The sequence below is a fragment of the Danio rerio genome, chromosome 5, assembly GCF_052040795.2.
Source record: "Danio rerio strain M-AB ecotype USA chromosome 5, GRCz13ab, whole genome shotgun sequence".
In the NCBI taxonomy this organism is placed as follows: Eukaryota; Metazoa; Chordata; class Actinopteri; order Cypriniformes; family Danionidae; genus Danio; species Danio rerio.
In genome coordinates, this window is record NC_141025.1 from 23446464 (window position 1) to 23466918 (window position 20455).

General features: G+C 37.1%; 1 protein-coding gene and 1 long non-coding RNA gene across 7 annotated transcripts in view; both read left to right on the plus strand.

Annotated features, from left to right (window-relative positions):
- The window catches only part of LOC147843941 (uncharacterized), a 560137-nt gene that overhangs the window by 351827 nt on the left and 187855 nt on the right, over window positions 1–20455 (plus strand). The window lies entirely within an intron of this gene.
- On the plus strand, window positions 16–20017 carry LOC147843944 (uncharacterized). 6 transcript variants are annotated; one of them, XM_087253455.1, is made up of 18 exons: window positions 16–165; window positions 1267–1299; window positions 1461–1637; window positions 1955–2001; window positions 8023–8083; window positions 9119–9208; window positions 10406–10498; window positions 10882–10974; window positions 13690–13773; window positions 16894–16931; window positions 17031–17082; window positions 17376–17579; window positions 17675–17868; window positions 17942–17973; window positions 18098–18164; window positions 18772–18805; window positions 19161–19194; window positions 19316–20017. In XM_087253455.1, the coding sequence occupies exons 3-18, from the start codon at window positions 1469–1471 to the stop codon at window positions 19323–19325; spliced, it is 1302 nt and encodes a 433-aa protein (XP_087109581.1). In that variant the 5' UTR covers window positions 16–165; window positions 1267–1299; window positions 1461–1468; the 3' UTR covers window positions 19326–20017. The 6 variants fall into 6 exon arrangements, with proteins under 6 accessions (XP_087109581.1, XP_087109580.1, XP_087109584.1 ...); XM_087253454.1 differs by lacking the exon at window positions 1267–1299; XM_087253458.1 differs by lacking the exons at window positions 19161–19194; window positions 19316–20017 and having other exon boundaries at window positions 18102–18164.

The following is a 20455-nucleotide window of genomic DNA, read 5'->3' on the forward strand; positions in this document are numbered from 1 at the left end:
GGGGATGGAGGATTCAGCCGCTGTGAGAGGTGCAATGAGTGACTGCAGCTGAGGAAGTGAAAGTGAAAGAATCATACCTTCTCCATAGACTGTTCGAGAAGGATCAGATCAGACTGACACCTTGTTCAAATTACAGCTAATAGACTGCACATCTAAAGAAAATTGGTAGGATAAAGTTTATTATATAAATGCTCTTTTCACAAATTGTAGAGTATGGGTTTCTTCTTTTCGTTGTCTTTGCGTTTCATTAACCGCTATGACGACGCTAAAATACATTTGGCACGGTCTAATAGATTATGTCGATCACAATACTGCTTTATTTTAAAGCAAAATCATTCTGTCGTTTGCCCAAAGAGGGCTTAATTACACCTCGGGTGAAGATTGAGGTAAAGTTGGTTTATATTCCACATTCTTGAACAGTGACAACTTGTGACACTCTCAATATTGTTTACCGTGTTACTCTGAATATTCTTCTGAAACTGCAGGTTATCATGACTTCAAAACAACATCACTATTTAATAAATGATTGGCTGCTAATATAATTTCCATATAAATAATTTGCAAACAGTACTTTTCTGAAATTCTATTATGAATGAGAAAGTCCAAATGTGTGAATATAAAACCAACTTTTGACGTTGCTAGCTTACGACTTGTTATGATGACTTGCACTATTCCTTTCAGTTTCAACATTAGACCATACCATTTCTATCAAATATTAGGCTAAATTGCCTGTTTTATGTAATGCGTTTAAATTCAAATAACATACATTTCTTGTGAATTGGGCCTGCGAAAAGGTACTTTCAATATTGGATTAGCAGTTGAATTGTTGTTTTGAGTTACATGTACATCCGTTTCATATTAAATTATTTTGTACTCCTAACCTAGCCTGTGCCAAAATATTTTCTGGTAGGCAAAGTGAAATTGAATGACTGCAGAACCCTAACTTTAACTGCAATAACTGCTAAAAAGAGCCTACATAATAAAAAAATTTATATATATTAGCCATTACCCCCCCCCCCCCCCCCCCTCTCCATCTTTCAGTGTGTGTATGTTTGTTTGTATGTGTGTTTGTTTGTTTGTTTGTTTGTTTGTGTGAGTGAGTGTGTGTGTGTGTGTGTGTGTGTGTGTGTGTGTGTGTGTGTGTGTGTGTGTGTGTGTGTGTGGCATTTTGCTATTGTGGAAATCAAGTCAGTGAGTTATTTTAGTTATATTGTAATGGTAAAAAAAAGTTTGAATTGATTCATGTTGAGTCTTGTTCTTTTTTAGGAGAAGTATTTATTGTGCAGTTTTACTGAAGAGGTTTAACATTTATTTTCATCTTACAAATAATAAAATAAAAATGAATCAAATTAAAATAAATACTTTCTCCAACTAAAAGTTGTGAATGTAATGTCTGTAGTTTCTGTGTAAGTCCACATTTTAATTTTTTTTCTTTAACACTTTCTCTAAATCTGAATTAGTGATAGATATGAGTAACAATACTGCAAACAATACTGTTGACCTGGAGATCAAATGGTTGAAGAAGACAGACTGTGTCTACAAGATACAAAAGAACCTACCTCTGAAGAATGAATCTGGTGTTGGTGCTTACCTGTGCCAAGTTACTTGTGAAGACACAATCAAGGAGATAAACATATGTGAGTGTTTATGTTTGAGTGTAAAACTTGATTTTACACTAGTTCTAATTTCATGTTTGACCAAAATAAAAATTAGAGGATTTCTAAAAGATGTTTTTTTTCCCCAACTGAACTACAATCAGTATGTGATAAACTCTTGGAATCAGAAAACTATCAATTTTTAACTATCCATAGATAATCAGTATGCAGAATAACTTTAAAATAAACAAGCCATTCAATCACATTGGATAAAAATAGTACTTTTTTCTGTTCATGTTGTTTTTTTAAATGTTCAAATGAGATTTCATTGTGACTCATACAACATTATTTCCCTACAGCTTTAAAAGAGGCCCCTGGAACTGAACAAGCATCCACATTGAAACTGGTAATGCACAAATAAATTTAGCTTCTATTAAATTTTCTATTTTATTCCTTCAAAACATTGTTATTTAGTGGAGATTTGTCCAGTCTGGTTTTATTGATCATAATCATCCCGAGCATTTAAGGCTGATTTTCCCATCTGACTAGTTGTTTCAGTATGTGACACAATTGGGCATTTACTGTACAGTATATGAACAAGGCAATCATGCTCAGATCTGCACAAAAAACAACCAGTCTGAGTTCAGTAGGTGCAATGCGTAGTTGTGCCCTGTGTTTTCATCCGTTCGTGAGACTTCTGTATGTAAAATCCTGGATTTCAGACTACGTAATCTAATAGATCTAAATTCTTTCACTAGAATTCAAAATAAATCACATATCGTAATTTAATTGTCAGGTATTAATGTATAATGCATTTACACAATTAAACATTAAGATTCCAGGATACACTTAATGCACACCAGTTGCTCAAAAAAGTTACATACACATGATGCAAAAGAAGCATATTTTCAACCAAAGCTCATAGCAACAATCTGATACAAAGCCCTGCAATAATTGCTAAAGCCCCAATATGTAAAATAGTATAAAAGATTCTTAAACTTTTATGCAGCAACGATGTCACATAAGCAATGCACTGTTCACACAAAAATGAAACTGCAGTCAATTTGTTCTCCCTCTGGCCATCCTTAAGGTGTAGGTAAAACTGTTTCCTTGAGCTTAACATTTTAGAAGATTTCTACCGGAAACCGTGGTCCTTGGCAAATTATATTGTAATTGTTGATCATTGGTAACCTTCCCTTTCCCACAGTAAAATAAAACATGCAATCAAAACAGAATAGCTACTGATGATAAATACTCAAAGATGCTGGAACCTAGAATAAAATGACATGCACAATTTCAGTCAAAGACATGACATATTCCCAGTTGTTTGATATACATTACACAACAGAACTTTACACAAATTTTATTACGCATAATTGTATTACACAAAAGTCTGTTATGGGTTTGTTGAGGCAGGATGAGAATGTGCCGCCATTTAAAAATTGGTGGAGGTTAGTTGGGATAAGTGCATGTTAGTCGTGTTCTCAAACAGAGAATTATAATTAAAAAACACAAGGTTATGCAATCAGGTAACAAGAAAAACACACCTCTCATCTATTTGTTTAGTATTGTAACTCCAGTCACTTTCCTGCATAGATCTCTATTTGAGCAAAACCTTCTAATGGAAACATAAAGAGTATAAACACCATGACAAATTAACAATTTGCTTTGCTTTGAGCAGTGGACATAAAGTAATTGCCAACACGTCACTGTAAATTTAGGTTATCTATTCAGTTTACTGTATCTATCTCTTCTATATACATTTATTTGTTTTATTTTTTGTTTTTGTCTAATTTATTTGATTTAAACTATAATATGATAATTGTGATTTATTTTGTGGGCGTTTTTTTATCCACCTTATTTAGGTATTAAACTGTGGGCCATCTATATATGACATCTATATCTAACTTAAAATTAATCAGATTTTCTTTTAAAAATATATATATATCTTTTATTTTTTTATATTTTATCTATCCATCCCTATGCAAATCTTATATGGTACTATATGAATACATAAATAAATAAATAAATAAATAGCTAATATTTAAATGTGTTATATTTAATGTTATATTGTTGTAAGTGACTGGATTTCTGGAAAAAAAAAACCTAATGTTAAAGTTGAATAGAATTCAGTGAATAGTACTCAAAAAGTTGAATAAGGGAAGCATGGAGTGACTGAAATATTTTTCTTGATTTCAAGAAGGATTTTCAGGATCTGGAGAAGATGTTTACTATTGATGCATTACACAAATCACCAAGGACCATGGTTTCTAAAAATATAATTTTTATATATAATTTTAGCTTATAAATTTTCTCATAACATCAATGAAAGAGCACTTTTTCCCTTCCCTGGATGTGACAGAACGAACCTTGCCAGTCCGGGACGCGCTGCCTTCCGGCTTGCAGGTTCTACGTGCTTCGCCAGTGGCTCACGAGCGCTGGGGGGACGGTCTCCTTTCCCTCAGCCCTCTAGCCCCCTCTCTGGAGTCAGGAGCGAATCGCTCTTCTCCAGCTCTTCCGCAGGAGCCTCGCGCTTCCCGAATCAGCACACCCACTCCGCGCTGCCCCACCGCTGGTACGTCAGCGATTGTTGCGATGACTCCATTAGCGAGGGCTCTGCCTGCCTGGTTAGCGCAGGCCAGTCCCTCGCGGTGGCTCATATGCACAATCAGACTCGGTTACGCGATTCAGTTCGCGAAGCGGCCCCCCAAGTTCACGGGCATATATTTCACCAGGGTCAACCCCCTGTTCGCCCCTGTCTTGCGAGAGGAGATTGCTGCCCTCCTGGCGAAGGGTGCAATCGAGCCAGTTCCTCCAGCCGAGATGGAAAGTGGGTTTTTCAGCCCATACTTCATCGTACCCAGAAAGAGCGGTGGGTCACGACCAATCCTTCTGCGCATTTTGAACCGCTGTCTGCACAGGCTGCCGTTCAGAATACTCACGCAGAGGCGCATTCTCCAATGCGTTCGTCCTCGGGATTGGTTTGCAGCCATAGACCTGAAGGACGCATATTTCCATGTCTCTATTCTTCCACGCCACCGCCAGTTTCTGCGGTTTGCGTTCGAAGGTTAAGCGTGGCAATACAAGGTCCTCCCCTTCGGGCTCTCCCTGTCTCCGCGGGTCTTCACCAAACTCGCAGAGGGTGCCTTAGCGTCCCTTCGGCTCGCGGGCATCTGTATACTCAATTATCTTAACGACTGGCTGATTTAGCCCACTCGCGGGAGCAATTGATTATGCACAGGGACAAGGTGCTTCAGCATCTCCGTCTACTGGGGCTTCAGGTCAACCGAGAAAAGAGCAAACTCGCCCCCTAGCGGAGGATCTCTTTCCTCGGGATGGAGCTAGACTCGGTCACCATGTTAGCGCACCTCTCCGAGGAAATCGCTCGCCTGTTGCTGGGCTGTCTGAGAGAGCTCGACAGCAAACTAGTGGTCCCACTGAAGTTCTTTCAGAGGCTCCTGGGGCATATGGCATCTGCGGCCGCCGTCACGCCGCTCAGATTGCTCCATATGAGACCACTCCAGCACTGGCTTCACGATCGGGTCCCAAGACGCGCATGGCACACACCGAGTCTCTGTTACTGCGCTGTGTCGCCGCGCCCTCAGCCCTTGGAACGACCCCTCATTCCTAAAGGCCTGTGTGCCTCTAGGACAGGCGTCCAGCCATGTTGTTGTTCAACAGATGCTTCCAACACGGGTTGGGGGGCCGTGTGTCGCGGGCATGCAGCTGCGAGCCTGTGGAAGGGTGCCCAGTTGCATTGGCATATCTATCGTCAAGAGCTGTTGGCAGTGTTCCTCGCTATCCACCGCTTTTTACCGGTGCTGGAGCGGCAACACATGCTGGTCAGGACAGACAGTACGGCGGCTGCGGCGATTCGGGGAGGCCCAGATCGATCTGTTTGCTTCCCCCGAGAATGCTCATTGCAAGTTGTTTTTTTCCCTGTCCGAGGGCTCTCTCGGCACGGATGCACTGGCCCACAGCTGGCCTCGGGGCATGCGCAAGTATGCGTTTCCCCCAGTGAGGCTGCTCGCGCAGTTACTGCAAGGTCAGGGAGGACGAGGAACAGGTTCTGCTAGTTGCGCCCCTTTGGCCCAACCGGACCTGGATATCAGAGCTCTCCCTCCTAGCGACAGCCCTCCCCTGGCAGATCCCTTTGAGAGAGGACCTACTTTCTCAGGGACAGGGCACCATCTGGCACCCTCGCCCCGATCTTTGGAACCTCCACGTGTGGTCCTTAGATGCGAGGAAGACTTAGGTAACCTACCGACTGCGGTGGTTAATACCATCACTCAGGCTAGAGCCCCCTCCGAGGCCCCCTCCGAGGCCTACGCCCTAAAGTAGAGTCTATTCACTGAATGGTGCATCTCTCGCAGAGAAGACCCCCTAAACTGCCAGATTAGTGTTGTTGGACAGCAGGCTGTCGCCCTCCACTCTCAAGGTTTACGTGGCCGCCATCTCCGCTTATCATAACGCGGTAGCTGGCGGCACCGTGGGAAAGCATAACCTTATCATCCGGTTCCTTAGGGGTGCTAGGCGAATCAATCCATCTCGCCCCCCTCTCATGCACTCTTGGGATCTCGCCCTTGTTCTCATGAGTTTGCGAGCAGATCCCCTTGAGCCACTCGAATCAGTATCTCTAAGATTTCTGTCCCTGAAGACAGCTCTGCTGGTCGCGTTGGCCTCCATCAAGAGGGTCGGGGACCTGGAGGCATTTTCGGTCAGTGACTCGTGCCTGGAATTCGGGCCGGATTACTCTCACATCATCCTGAGACCCCACCCGGGTTATGTGCCCAAGGTTCCTACCACCCCCTTCAGAGATCAGGTAGTGAACCTGCAAGCGCTGCCCCCGGAGGAGGCAGACCCAGCCCTTTCGTTTCTTTGTCCAGTTCGCGCTCTGCGCAAATTGTGGACCGTACTCAGACTTTTAGATCATCTGAGCAGCTCTTTGTCTGTTATGGCGGTCGGCAGCAGGAAAGTGCCGTATCAAAACAAAGATTATCCCACTGGATTGTGGATGCCATTTCACTCGCTTATTCGAGTCGAGGTCAGCCGTGTCCCCCAGGAGTGCATGCACACTCCACTCGGAGCGTTGCATCCTCTTGGGCGCGTGCATGCGGCGCCTCTCTAACAGACATCTGTAGAGCTGCGGGCTGGGCGACACCCAACACATTTGCAAGGTTTTACAATCTGCGAGTGGAGCCGGTTTCCTCAAGGGTATTAGGTAACCCTTTGGTGATTGAGGAAACAACTTGGTAGGGTGTTGAGTCACGCTTGCTGCGCCATTTTCCCTAACACGGAGATACGTGCGCCTTTTTATCTGTCAGTAAAGTTCCCCGTCAGGTGAGCTCTGCAGATTCCTCTGTGAATTATCTAGATGCTCACGACTTCCCAAAAAATATATCTAAATCCGTAAGACTTCTGTTGAAGTAGGATAAATAAGGGCCAGGGACACGTTGGAGGACCGCGCCTCCCATGATGTGGGTGCGTCACGCTTGCTTGACTATCCCCTCATCGGGGGCATTGGTAAGGTGCAGTCATTATAACGCTTTCCATAGTTCTCCCATTCGTGGATTTTCACAAAGATCAAATCCACTTATAGCACTGGAGTTCCCCAACCGAAGGGGAACGTTCGAGGTTACAGAAGTAACCCTTCGTTCCCCGAGGAGGGGAACGGAAGTGCCATACTCCGTCGCCATAATGACTGTCCCTTAGCTGTTTGACAGTCTCTTCAGCTTAAAAGGATGGCGTTTGCTCACTCCAGGTGTGCTTATATGCTGGGATAATTGGCAATGAAGCACACCTGTGCAAGCTTACGCTGCCAATTCATTCATTCATTGGCCCGTTCAATACTCTTTCAGGCAAGCGGCTTCTGAACCGAAACCTCCCATTCGTGGATTTTCACAAAGATCAAATCCACTTATAGCACTTCCGTTCCCCTCCTCGGGGAACGAAGGGTTACTTCTGTAACCTCGAACGTTCTCCTCGATCAAAAGTTACCTTTCCTTTTTATACTCTGAGCAAAGCATTCTGAGTGAATTGCCTACCCACAAAATCAGCTGAAAGCAAAGATGAGGATATATAGTGGGGGAGAAGTACATTTTTACTTTCCTCTAGCCATGACTCAACAATAGTAAATAAATTGTATATTGACTGCAACGCTAAAGTCATAAACTGTCAGATGACACCAAACATGACAAAGTTATATGAAAGAAGATCCCGAGAAGATTGCAGTATTGTCTATAGTGAAAAGCACATGGCTACTGTAAGGAAATGGCAGAGATGTGTTTTGGAGCTGTGATGAACTCTGCCATGCCAGGAGGACTCCTCCTTTGACTGGAATATTTATAGAATTTAATTTATAGAATTTATTTATTAAGAATATTTATATAATTTTATAAAAGTTAAACAATGTTCTTCTCTTCAACAGAATGACAAGCAATTGACAGATAATGACAGAATAAACCAGACATATTCTGTTTTATTGGAAGGTGAGAGGATTAGTTAATTTTCTGAATGAAAATGGCCAAATTTACTATCACTCGTGTCATTCAAGATGTTATCTTTGGATTTTACTTTACTGAAAATACTTTTAAGGTTTTGAAAAAGAAAAAAACTTGTTTGGACTTTTCTCCATATAGTGGACATACAGTGCATCTGGAAAGTATTCATAGCACTTCACTTTTCACAATATTTGTGAAATGTTGTTGTAATCCTTATTCCAAAATGGACTGAATTAATTTATTCTGTCAAATTTCTACACACAATACCCCATAATGACATTGTGAAATTTTTTTTGGAAATTGTTGCAAATTTATTAAAAATAAAAAACCTGAAAAATCGCATGTTCAGAAGTATTCACAGCCTTTGCAAAGAAGCTCTAAATTGTCTGTAGCCTTCAGAGACAGGATTGTCTTAAGTCACAAAGACTGGGGAAGGTTACAGAAAAATGTGTGACAAGCTTGTGGCATCATATTCAAAAAGACTTGAGGCTGTAATTATTGGCAAAGGTGCATCAACAAAGTATTGAGCTAAGGCTCTGAATACTTCTGTACATGTGATTTTTTTTTTTTTTAAATACATTTGCTACAATTTCAAAAAAATCTTTTTTCACATTGTCATTATGGGGTATTGTGTGTAGAATTTTGAGGAAATAAATTAATTTAATCCATTTCGGAATAAGCCTGTAACAAAAAATGTGGAAAAAAATGAAGCGCTATGAACACTTTCCAGATGCACTGTATATACATATTGTGGTGCTCAGTGCTTGAACTTCCAAATTAAAAGAAAGTAACATATTGGATGACAAAAGTTTGAGTAAATTATCCTGAAATTTTCAAAAATATAGTTTGAACACAGGGTTCTTGTTTTTTTATAATATTACATTACAGGTGATTATCTTGTATATTTACTCTACATGTCTATTATTCATAATATGAGAATATTAATACAAGTTACATAATTATTTAAACATATTTGTCTTAAGGATATAATATGCTTGTTTTCATATTGGATATTGTGTGCAGTTTTCTCTACTCTGCAGAAAGTGCTGCAGACAGACAGACAAGGTGATGAAGCAGCAAAAAATCTGGACAAGCAACAGCAAGGATGTTCAGGTCAGTAATTGCTGTTTTAAATACGTACTGGACAGGTATTCAAGTAAAATTGGTCTAAAGCATTCATTTACTGAACAATTAATCAATTGTCTGAGTAGGTTTAATAAATTGTGTGGTGATGGTAATTTTTCAGGGATTTAAAGACTCAAATTAAGGGGAACTGGAAAATAAGACCGATTGCATTTACTGCATCCAGAGCAATTTTTTGACTAAATTATGTAATGATAATGACTTAAAAGTTGTTCTTATCTATTTTTATTTTTAGCCATACACCAAATTTAGCTAGTTTGTTTTTCTCATTTTTGGGTTATTTTTTTCTTGGAGGAGCAAAGAAAAGCACACATACACATACTACATTACAGGACACGTACACATACATTACAGGACAATACATTAAATCTGGGAGAACACAGCAATAGAAACAAGTCTATATCAACCATTTGGAAACCTGGTCAATAAAGAATTGGATTGTGCAGGTCAGTAATTACTGGTTAAATCTCTACATGGACGGTTTATACATAGAGACAATTAAAGGAGCAGACTAGTGCCGACAATCCTGTTTCCATTTTCACACTAATCACACTAATCTAAACAAGAGTTCAGTGTTTGCAATATATGGAATAAATATGAAATATAGAAATATATCCATAAAAGGCACAAGCTATAGTTAATGGTATCTTTTGTTAATTTATTTTGAAATTAACGTTTCAACAAACACTTGTAGACTGCAAAGTATAAGTGTGTAATTAGTGTAAAATGCACATTTAGGAGTCACGTCAATTACTCTGTCAATTTTCTGAAATGAAAGTAAAGCAGTACACTTTATTACACATCATCTGTTTACGCAGAGGTTGATATTAATTAATTTCCTGTGAATTTCCTATTCATATGTTTTCTTAGGAACTTCCAAATTGAAAGAAAGTAATATTTTGGATGACAAAAGTTTGCGTAAATCATCATGAAATTTTCATTGGGGAATTACAGTCTATAAATGAAAATGTAGTTTGAACACAGGGTTCTTGATTAATCTATATTAATACATTACATGTGGTTATCTTGTATATTTATTCTACATGTCTATTACTTATGATATGTGAATATTAATATAAGTTTACGTAACTTTATTAACAATTTTCTCTTAAGGATATAATATGCTTGTTTTCATATTGTAATTGTGTAAAGTTTTCTCTACTCTAGAAAAAGGTAAAGGGTCGCAGACAGACAGACAAGGTTATGATGACCCGAATGAACCAGCAGAAGATGTGAACAATCAACAGCCAGGACCTCTAGGTGAGTAATTACTGCTTTAAATGTCAATAGTCATAATATATTTCTAGACAGGGGTTCAAGTAAAATATTTCTAAAGCATTCATTTGCTGAACAATTTTTTCTAAATGGGTTTTATATATTGATGGTAATTTTCTGAGATTCAACAACTCAAATTAAAGGCAGGTGGATTATTTAAATGAGTCAGATTGCATTTAGTGCATTTAGAGGAATATACAGTCATAAAATATGCCAGAGCAATTTTTTGACTAAATGATGAAAAGATAACGTCATAAATTGAAATGAGAAGTTTATTGTTCTTATCTTTGGTTTATTTGTGATCATAGAGGAGCAAAGAGTACTTGTTTTCATATTAGGAATTGTGTGTATAATTTTCTCTACTTTAGAAAAAAGTAAAGAGCAGCGGACAGACAGACAAGATGATAATAACCTGAATGAAGCAGGAGGAAATCCGGACAATCGACAGCCAGGACCTCCAGGTCAGTAAATACTGCTTTAAATGCCAATAGTCATAATATATTTCTTGACTGGGGTTCAAGTAAATTTTTTAAAGCATTAATTCGTTATACAATTCATCAGTATTATGTTGTGGAAAGTTGCGCTGGATCCTGACAAACATCTTCTAAGTTTCAAAAAAAGAGGCTGAGGTCTTCAAAGTTGTCAAGTTAAAGCAGTTTATTGTTACAGCAGAGTTGGTCGATCGATCTCTCTCCTACAAATGTTCCAAAACCCACAGTTTATATACAGGTTTTTCCTATAGTCATCATGAAACAGTGGTGTAGCATGAGCATCACGTTATTTCCAGGCTCCAATAAGATTCTAGCCTTTATATTGATGGCTGTATGTTTTTCTGTTTTTAAACATCTTAAAGGTCATATTTCAACACTTTTTAAATGATTCTCCCTAAGCATGCTATTGCCGTGCAGGTTGAGCAAAGTTGTTTTTAAGTTGTTTTTGTCATGATCAATACATCAATACGTGTTGCATATGCTGTCTGAATGGTCTTACTTCACCGCTGTTTACTTCTGTGTGTTTTGCTCTGCATCACTTGAATGTATTTCTATATGTTTTAACAGTGTATTTTAATAGTGGCAGATTATACAGTGATTATATAGTGATTACATAATAAAAGTTCCTCTATAATTCTCCAATATCTTCTGAGGGAGTTTTATAAATTGTTTCTTAATGGTAGTTTTCTGAATATGAAAGACTCAAATTAAGAGGAAGTGTATTATTTAATTAACAAAGATTGCATTTAGAGGAATATTTGATCATTATAATGCCATTCCTGAGTAATTTTTAGACTAAATGATATAAAGATTGTGTGTCTTAAAACTCATTGTTCTTATCTATTCATATTTGTAGCTATAGACAGAACTTAGCTAGTTTATTGTTTTCATCTTTGGGTTATTTGTGTTCATGGAGAAGCAAAGAGTGCACACATACAGTACACATACTACAGACGCTGCTACCGCTGCTCAAATCTTCAAAATCTCATATCTACCATCTGTGCAAAAGTCAAAAGCGCAACTGCGTTGTAACTTATGTTGCCAGATTGAGTTAAAAAATGCTTTAATATTTTAATAGTAGCTCAATGGTTAGCACTGTCACCTCACTGATTCGAGTCCCAGTTGGGTCAGTTGGCATTTTTGTGTGAAGTTTGCATGGTCTCGCTGTGTTGGCATGGGTTTCCTCCGGGTGCTCCAGTTTCCCCTACAGTCCAAAGATATGTGCGATAGGTGAATTGAATAAACTGAACTGACCATAATGTATGAGTGTGTATGGGTGTTTCCCAGCAGCTGGAAGGGCATCTGCTGTGTTAAACATACAGTATGCTGGATAAGTTGGCAGTTCATTTCGCTGTGGTGGCCCCTGATGAAAAAAGAAACTAAAATGAAGGAAATAAAATGAATGTGTGAGGTGAGCAACTCGAGCAAAGATCTGGCAACTTGATAAACATAGACAAAAAGTGATTTTTTTGTAACTAGATTGGACCATACAAATTACGAGAGTTTCCCTGGTGAAATAACAAAATGGGAAGATGAAGAGCGATGGGTGTGAAATATCGGAGACTCGCAGGAAAAACTCCCACAAGTGTTGACATATACATATACATTACATTACAATACATTAAATCTGCTTATCTTCTAAATGTACACTTCAAAGATCAGTGATGTGTAAATACTCACATTTACTTATTTAAATCATTTTTTCACTACATGAAACCCTTATTTTTCACCTGCAATCATTTAGAGCTCTTTGAAGCTGCAATAAAACTTCATTTTGAACCTTGTCACTTATACTCAAACGGACACACACATGCACCAGTAGCAATATGTACATCTGAGACGGCGCACATATAATAGTCACTTAATTATTAAGTGGTTCTATTAAATTATCAATCATTGATTTTCTATAGAATACCACAAGCCTTTTATTATAGAAATGTTTAGATTTTTGAGGGAAATTGAGGAAGATTTACTCTGACTTACTGTGGGCTTGTATTGCTCAGTGCTTCAACTTCCAAATTGAAAGAAATTAACTTTGATGACAAGGGGGTGAGTAAAATACTATGAAATTTACATTGTGTAAGTGAACTACACTGCAACTGTTTTCACAGTTGTGCACTGATTGCTTTTTGTAAGGATGCTTGCTTTTTAGTGTCATGTCATTTGCACATCCTGTGACAATGTGCAACAGAAGTAGACATATTAAGACGAATGATTAATAAATTAATTGATTATTCATTTAAACAATGATTGATCTTGAGAATTTTGGTAACTACTGTAACATCCATATTCCACATACATCAACATTTTACTCCTCCGCACTTACATATTACATATGCTAGAGCTTGTGCAAGATGACTTTTGGTTAAAAGGTATACATATTTTTCTCTATGCAAGACCCTTATTTCATGGCTGGGATTGTCTGAAGCCTTTTGAAGCTGCATTGAAATAGCAGTTTTGGAAGTTCGAACCATTGAGCACCATGGAGGTCCACTATATGAAGAAAAAACCTTTAATGTTTGTTTTAAAAAGAAAGAGATAAAAACCTTGAACACCATACTCTGAAAGTAAACTAAACATTTTAAGATGTGCTATATTTGTTTTAATTTGGGGATCTGTGAGTATTGTTTTGTTTACTAGAAATATAACTAATGTGAAAATGTTTGTCTTTCTTTTCAATCACAGACGGGGATTGGACCGTGCTATCAATAGACATCAATACATCTCAAGATAATAAAGACAACCTGGGCAATGAACTGGAATGTTCAGGTCAGTAATTACTGATTTATTCTGTGCATGTACGGTACAAACATAGAGACAATTGAACAATCCTGTTTCCGGTGTTCAGTAAGTGCAATATTTAGAATAAATATGGAATATACAAATAAATCCTGATTTAAAGGGACAAGGTATGGTTATATGGTATTTTTCAGGATACCAATATTCAGCTTAAAATGCAATTTAAAGGTTGAACTAGGTTAGATAAATAGGGTACTTACTTTAGGCTAGTCATTCTATAACAATGCTTTGTGCTGTAGCCAAACAGAAGAAAAGCTTATGGAGGTTGATAATTTTGACCTTAAAAAGTTTTTTTTTTTTTTTAATTAAAAACTGTTTTTATTTTAGCCAAAATAAAAATAGACATTTTTAACATAATTTGAAAATTATTTGAAAAAAATATATATATATATTTTTACTTCAACTATATAGACACACACACACACACACACACACACACACACACACACAGTTGAAATCAAAATGCCCTCCTGTGAAATGTGTATTATTTTTCGATTTACCAGACTAAGGCAATTTTACAGAGTTTCCTATAATATTTTCTTGTAGTAAGAAAATAACGGGAGAACCGCATCCACTACTTTCTGGTTGACATGTAGTTCAAGCTCACATGCATTTGGTGTAGATAAATACAACTTGTAATATAACATTTTCATATTGTGTCTCTAGGCTTTGATTAATTTTATTTACTTTGCGTCATATAAAAAAACCTACATGCCTCACGTCAGTGCCGGTTCTAATTTAAATGGCACCCTGGGCGAACCACCTGCTTTTAGAAATGTACTTTGAAATAAATAATAATAATAATAATAATTATTATTATTATTAATAATAATAATTTACTATTATTTTTCTAAATATGTAATAACAGAAATCAATCCTACATGTAGCCTAACTGGAAAAAAATGTAGACCCAACGAAGTGATTGGCTAAGATCTCTTAAGAAATCTTTTGCCTAAATGTTAAAGACAACTCAATAGAATACAAAAAAAAATCTTTTATGTAATTATCTGTTGTCTTAGACCCGACTCATGGATGACAATGTTATTAAGTCTTACCTCCCTGATTCATCATCTTTCCTTTCTGCTTTATGGCCATGGTAAAAATAAGATCAGCATCATATTATAACTTTAGTTTTGTCGACTTGCAAAGCTGGCTGCGTGCTGACACCTCTGCATAAAAGTTACTCCAGTTTCACAGTACATAAACCTGGTGTATTTTATTGGCGTGCTTGTAAACACTCGGTATTCACACCAGGAGCAGAGCAGAGCAGCACGTGAAGCCTGGTTATTCCAGCTTGAAGCGCGCAAGGATGGTTTTCTGGGCGTATGATTTCGGCTGGTGGTGCGCACAGCATTTTTTGAGACTCCAGCGAACAGTGCGCACGGCGCTGCATTTGATTTGAGTTTAGTATAAAACACTTTGAAGAGATTTTGTCTGAAACAATAGCCTACGACTTTACAGACATCTTTATGATCATAGAGATAACCTAATGATTAATTATTCTTGGCTATAAATTACAACAGCCATGGGAAAGAAGAAAGTTTTTGTTAAGGTTTGGAAAAACCTGAAGGATAAGTTTGTTAAAACCAAAAGAGGCCATAGCAAAAGTGGACACCCAGGTACACAATTACAGAAACATGTTTTTTCCACCATTCAAAGGTATATATATATTCTGCGCGCAATTTTAGTTTGATTTCATTACTGTAGTTTCGGTTATGAAATAAAGAAAGAATAACAAACTTGAGCATGCAAATTGAGCCAAATATGAATGGCCATAACATCTTTATTAAAAAAGATGCCACAGCCATGTCACCCTGCAGCCCAAGACCGGTTACTCACTGAAGCTAAGCAGGGCTGAGCCTGGTCAGTACCTGGATGGGAGACCACAAGGGAACACTAGGTTGCTGTTGGAAGTGGTGTTAGTGAGGCCAGCAGGGGGCGCTCAACCTGTGGTCTGTGTGAGTCCTAATGCCCCAGTAAAAGTGAAGGGGACACTACACTGTCAGTGGGCGCCGTCTTTCGGATGAGACGTTAAACCGAGGTCCTGACTCTCTGTGGTCATTAAAAATCCCAAGGCACTTCTCGTGAAAGAGCAGGGGTTTAACCCCGGTGTCCTGGCCAAAGTCCCTCTATCGGCCCTTACGATCATGGCCTCCCAATCATCCCCATCCACCGAATTGGCTCTATCACTGTCCCTCCACTCCACCAATAGCTGGTGTGTGGTGAGCGCACTGGCGCCGTTGTCCTGTGGCAGCCGTCGCATCATCCAAGTGGATGCCGCACGCTGGTGGTGGTGTGGAGAGACCCCCCTCATGATTGTGAAGCGCTTTGGGTGTATGGCCATACACAATAAATGCGCTATATAAATACACATTACATTACATTACATTACAAAAAAAGTTATATATATATATAGTTATATATATATATATATATATATATATATATATATATATATATATATATATATATATATATATATATATATATTTATTTATATATAACTTTTTTTTTTTTAATTGAAGGTTATTGCACAGAAGTCCTTCTTGCTTAAGCTCCACCCCTGATTAATCGTTTGTCAAACCTGTGGATCAATCGAAATGAAGATTGGTCACAAATGGTCATCCCTAGTTACATTATTGAAATAAAAAGCATGCTGTAATATTTCTTTTTACTTAACATGAAGGTTCCCATCGCAGAAATAATTTAATTAACCTAAACTAACCTATAGTACACTTTTTAGGTTGCCAAATATTTTAGTGGTTACCAAACTTTCACAACATTTTATCTATAAAAAGTTCCATTCTCATAATCATCTCATAAGACATCTCATCTCATACAAGTTCACTAATACTTGCTTTTGTTCATTAATACTTTATGCATAACACATGCAACTCATTTCTTTCTGAACTATTTTACATTTTCAGTGGAAATCTCATTTAATTTAATTATTTATTTTGAAATATAGATGTTGTTTTGTGTTCATTTCTGCTCGTTCAGTCAAGTCAAGTCAACTTTATTGTCAATCAAACCATGCAACAGTACATTACACAGCAGACTCTTTTAACAGAGTCTTTAAATATTTTACAGATCAAGGACAAAGCCAATCACCAGCTGATTCAAACAAGGTAAATCTTACACTCTAGTTGCTTTTAAGACATTTTTGCTTACTGTACTTTTACATATTTTTTGACAAACACATAAGACTTCAAGTTGTTTATCTGCAGGGTGAAAAGAAATTACAGGAATTCCAAATAAAGAAGCCAAAAAAAGAAAAAAGTGAGTCTTATGTGTCCCACATATTAACTGCTTGTTTGATCCTGAAAATTAGATTTGTATTACAGTCCCATTTTATATTAGGTGTTTTAACTATGAACTAGTGACAAAAAGCAATAGTTTGGTGCAGTGAACTTTTTGTAATACAGTAAGGTTAAAGTTAAGTGGCAAGTTTAGTGTTATGCTTGGGGTTTGTGTTTGTAGTACATCTATTTAAAGAGTTCATGTAATTTGAGATACGTTTTGTAAACATTTGTATTTTCCTCTGTTTTACTCGCTCCTGATTCATTTTCCAGAGGGGGCCACAGTGTTCTCTATTTTAGCTGGAAAGATAAATGACATTCACAAGAAATTCATTGCCCATCTGCAAGACCAAATTGAGGATCTGACAGAAGCTCAAAGAGTTGAAGACAGTGACGTTGTTTTGATTTTCTGTCCTATTGTTTCTCGAGCTGGAACTGACATTGATGCTGCCCTGGCAAAAATTCAGTACTCTACAGGTTGTTTGATTATAGGTGTCACCTTATTTTAATGTTTAGGGTACTCTCAACTTAAAATCTTAGACATTTCTATTATTGTTTTTGTCCCTAAACAGCCTCTAAGCTGACTGTTTTAGTGGTGCTTCATCACACATTTGACCCAGAGAAAACTATATCAAACAGCAGCAAAAGTGTCAACAGGGAGAACCTGCTCACAGTGGACTGTCTGTTCTATGAGGATACGGGATTACTGGACTGTCAAAGGAATTCAGATGCATTAGAAGAATCTGTCAACTGGTTAATAGCGCAGGTATTTAACAAGATGCTTTAAATTTACTGAACACATTATTTTATATTATAAGCTTATGTTGCAATTTTTTTAGGGACACACAGTTGGTTCTTCATTGCAACAAAGGTCAAAATCACTTTTATTTAAATAAAATATATGTTATATTTACAATAAATGAAGATTTTTGCTGCAAGTCCTAATTCCCAGTAACATACTTCAAAATGGTAAAGCTTGTCTTTATTTGAACCAGGCAGACAACATGGATTCCGGCAATATGGTCAAAAAAAAATTTGATGTGTTCGATGAACACGATGGTGGTAAGTACAAACTCACTTCTAATTGCTGTGTCTAATAACCCACAGGTTTAACAGGTCCAGTATTTTAGAACATTCAACAACTTTCTATTATACTAGTTTAACATGAATATTTGAAGTAATACTAGCTTTGAATAGTTTAATAGTCAGTTGCAAACACATACTGTAGATGGCTTCTTATTCATCTTATTAGCTTTAGATAGCTAATAATAGATTTAGGCACTATTGTCAGATTGTGGTTACAGTTTAACAGTGACAAATACTATGAACAAAATTAACAATTTGTTGCACTTTTTATGTCTGCAACAATTGTTTCTGTTAAGGTAGATACTGTAGAGCACAAGTGTTACATAGTGATAAACAAGAGGTCTGTCATTTGGTCAATGACCTCATTGGACAGTAAACTTGTATTGCTATTTAAGGCCTTTGAATGGTGCAAATTACACATGACACTGAAAGGACTAGTAATTTTGACACTGCTTATATGATAGTTGTTCTGCTAAGCAATTATCTGAAACTTGGTCCAGTGAAGATTTATGTTGGTTGTAAAAGTAAAGACTGAATCAAAAACAAATAATCATTAGCTATCTCACATCATTCATCTTTACAGGGTAACTCCAGGAAGCAGGTCACTTCAGGAGACAGTAGGTTAAAATTGTTCTACATTTACAATTGATGTACTGTTTTATTATACAAAAAAACTTCAAAAGACCCATCATATATTTAACATCCTACGCAAATGTGAAAAAGATATGTGAAATATGTTTCATGAATATGTTTTAAAAATATTTACCCTTGCAATCTTGATCAATGAAATTGTCTTTAAAATGAACTCGTGTAATGTTATTTAGTAAACATTTAAGGTAAATACAACCAATTAAAATTGTAATTTTGCTGAACATAATCTGCTAATGGCTTTCTTGTTACATAAGGCACTTTGACACCTGTATTGTATTGTATGTGTTGGATCTGGTTTAATAATCAATGTTTCTTTTTCAGACAAAAAAGAAAAGAAGACACCTACGTTTTCTATGTAGGTTGATCTGCATTTATTGTACTGTGTTATTATTCTGCAAACAATGAAAATATGTTTCTGATATAATGACTAAACATGCATCACAATAACAATAGATTCTGTGCTTTGTATGGTTTAGAAATCATTAAGGATGGCCTGTTGACTGACACTGAGGATCAGTGCACTCTTGCTGCTTTGTCCATCATTCAGAAAGAACATACAGTACTTTCACATCAGATGAGTCTGCATGTAAATCGGTTTATCACCAAATAAGATTCTTTTCAGCAAGTGTTTCAAGTGTATTTGCAGATGTTTGTAATCATTTTAACCAGCTGTATTGGTAAGATTTATCTAGTTTTGGATATGCTGACTTAAGGCATGCTAGAATTGACAGGTTTTTACAAACCAACATACTGCATAGTCCTAATGGTTCATGCATATAAATTAGTTGAAATGAATGACAAAAACAATAAAACTATCTATGTCTTACTGCTTGGCAGATTTTATGGATGACAAGCAAAAAAAAGTTTAGTTTAGCACCTTGTGTTCATAGAGACCAATACCAATGTGGGTTTTTGTGTATTTTGTTAAGAGACTTTCAGTGATTTTTTTTTTGGTGTAGCACATTAGAATTCTACTAAATATTTCATGTCATCTTAATTATGATATAGGCGGTTCATTCCGCTGTGGTGACCCCAGATTAATAAAGTGACTGAGCCGAAAAAGAAAATGAATGAATGAATGAATGATGAATTATGATATAGGCTAATGATCTCTGGAATGAGCCACTGGAACTTTCCTCTAAATATTTGCATGTAATAAAAACATTGATCATTACAAATCTGATTATATTTACTGATTAAATAGTGATTTCACTATGAAAAAATGTTTTCAACATGAATTAAGGTGACACAACAAAGTTGTTAATCCAACTTAACCTGGTAAGTTTTCATTGTCTCAACAAGTCTGTAAGTAGAGTGTTTGTCACCTCAACTTTAAAACATGCTGGACCAATGTCCTTTAAATTGCTCTCCATAATTCCAATCCAGCAAGTGGCGGATTATTTACTGTGAAGTTGGTTTTCCAACTTCCAATTAAACACCAAAAGAAGACAGACACACCGTATATTTTTTACCAGATGTTTTAATTGTTCAGTTATCATCACATATGGTAAGTAATGCACCTTCAAATGTGTTATAACTTGTAAATGACATTTATGAATATTGTTCATGTGATGATCAGTATAAACGTGTAAGCTGAGAAAATGTTATATACTATT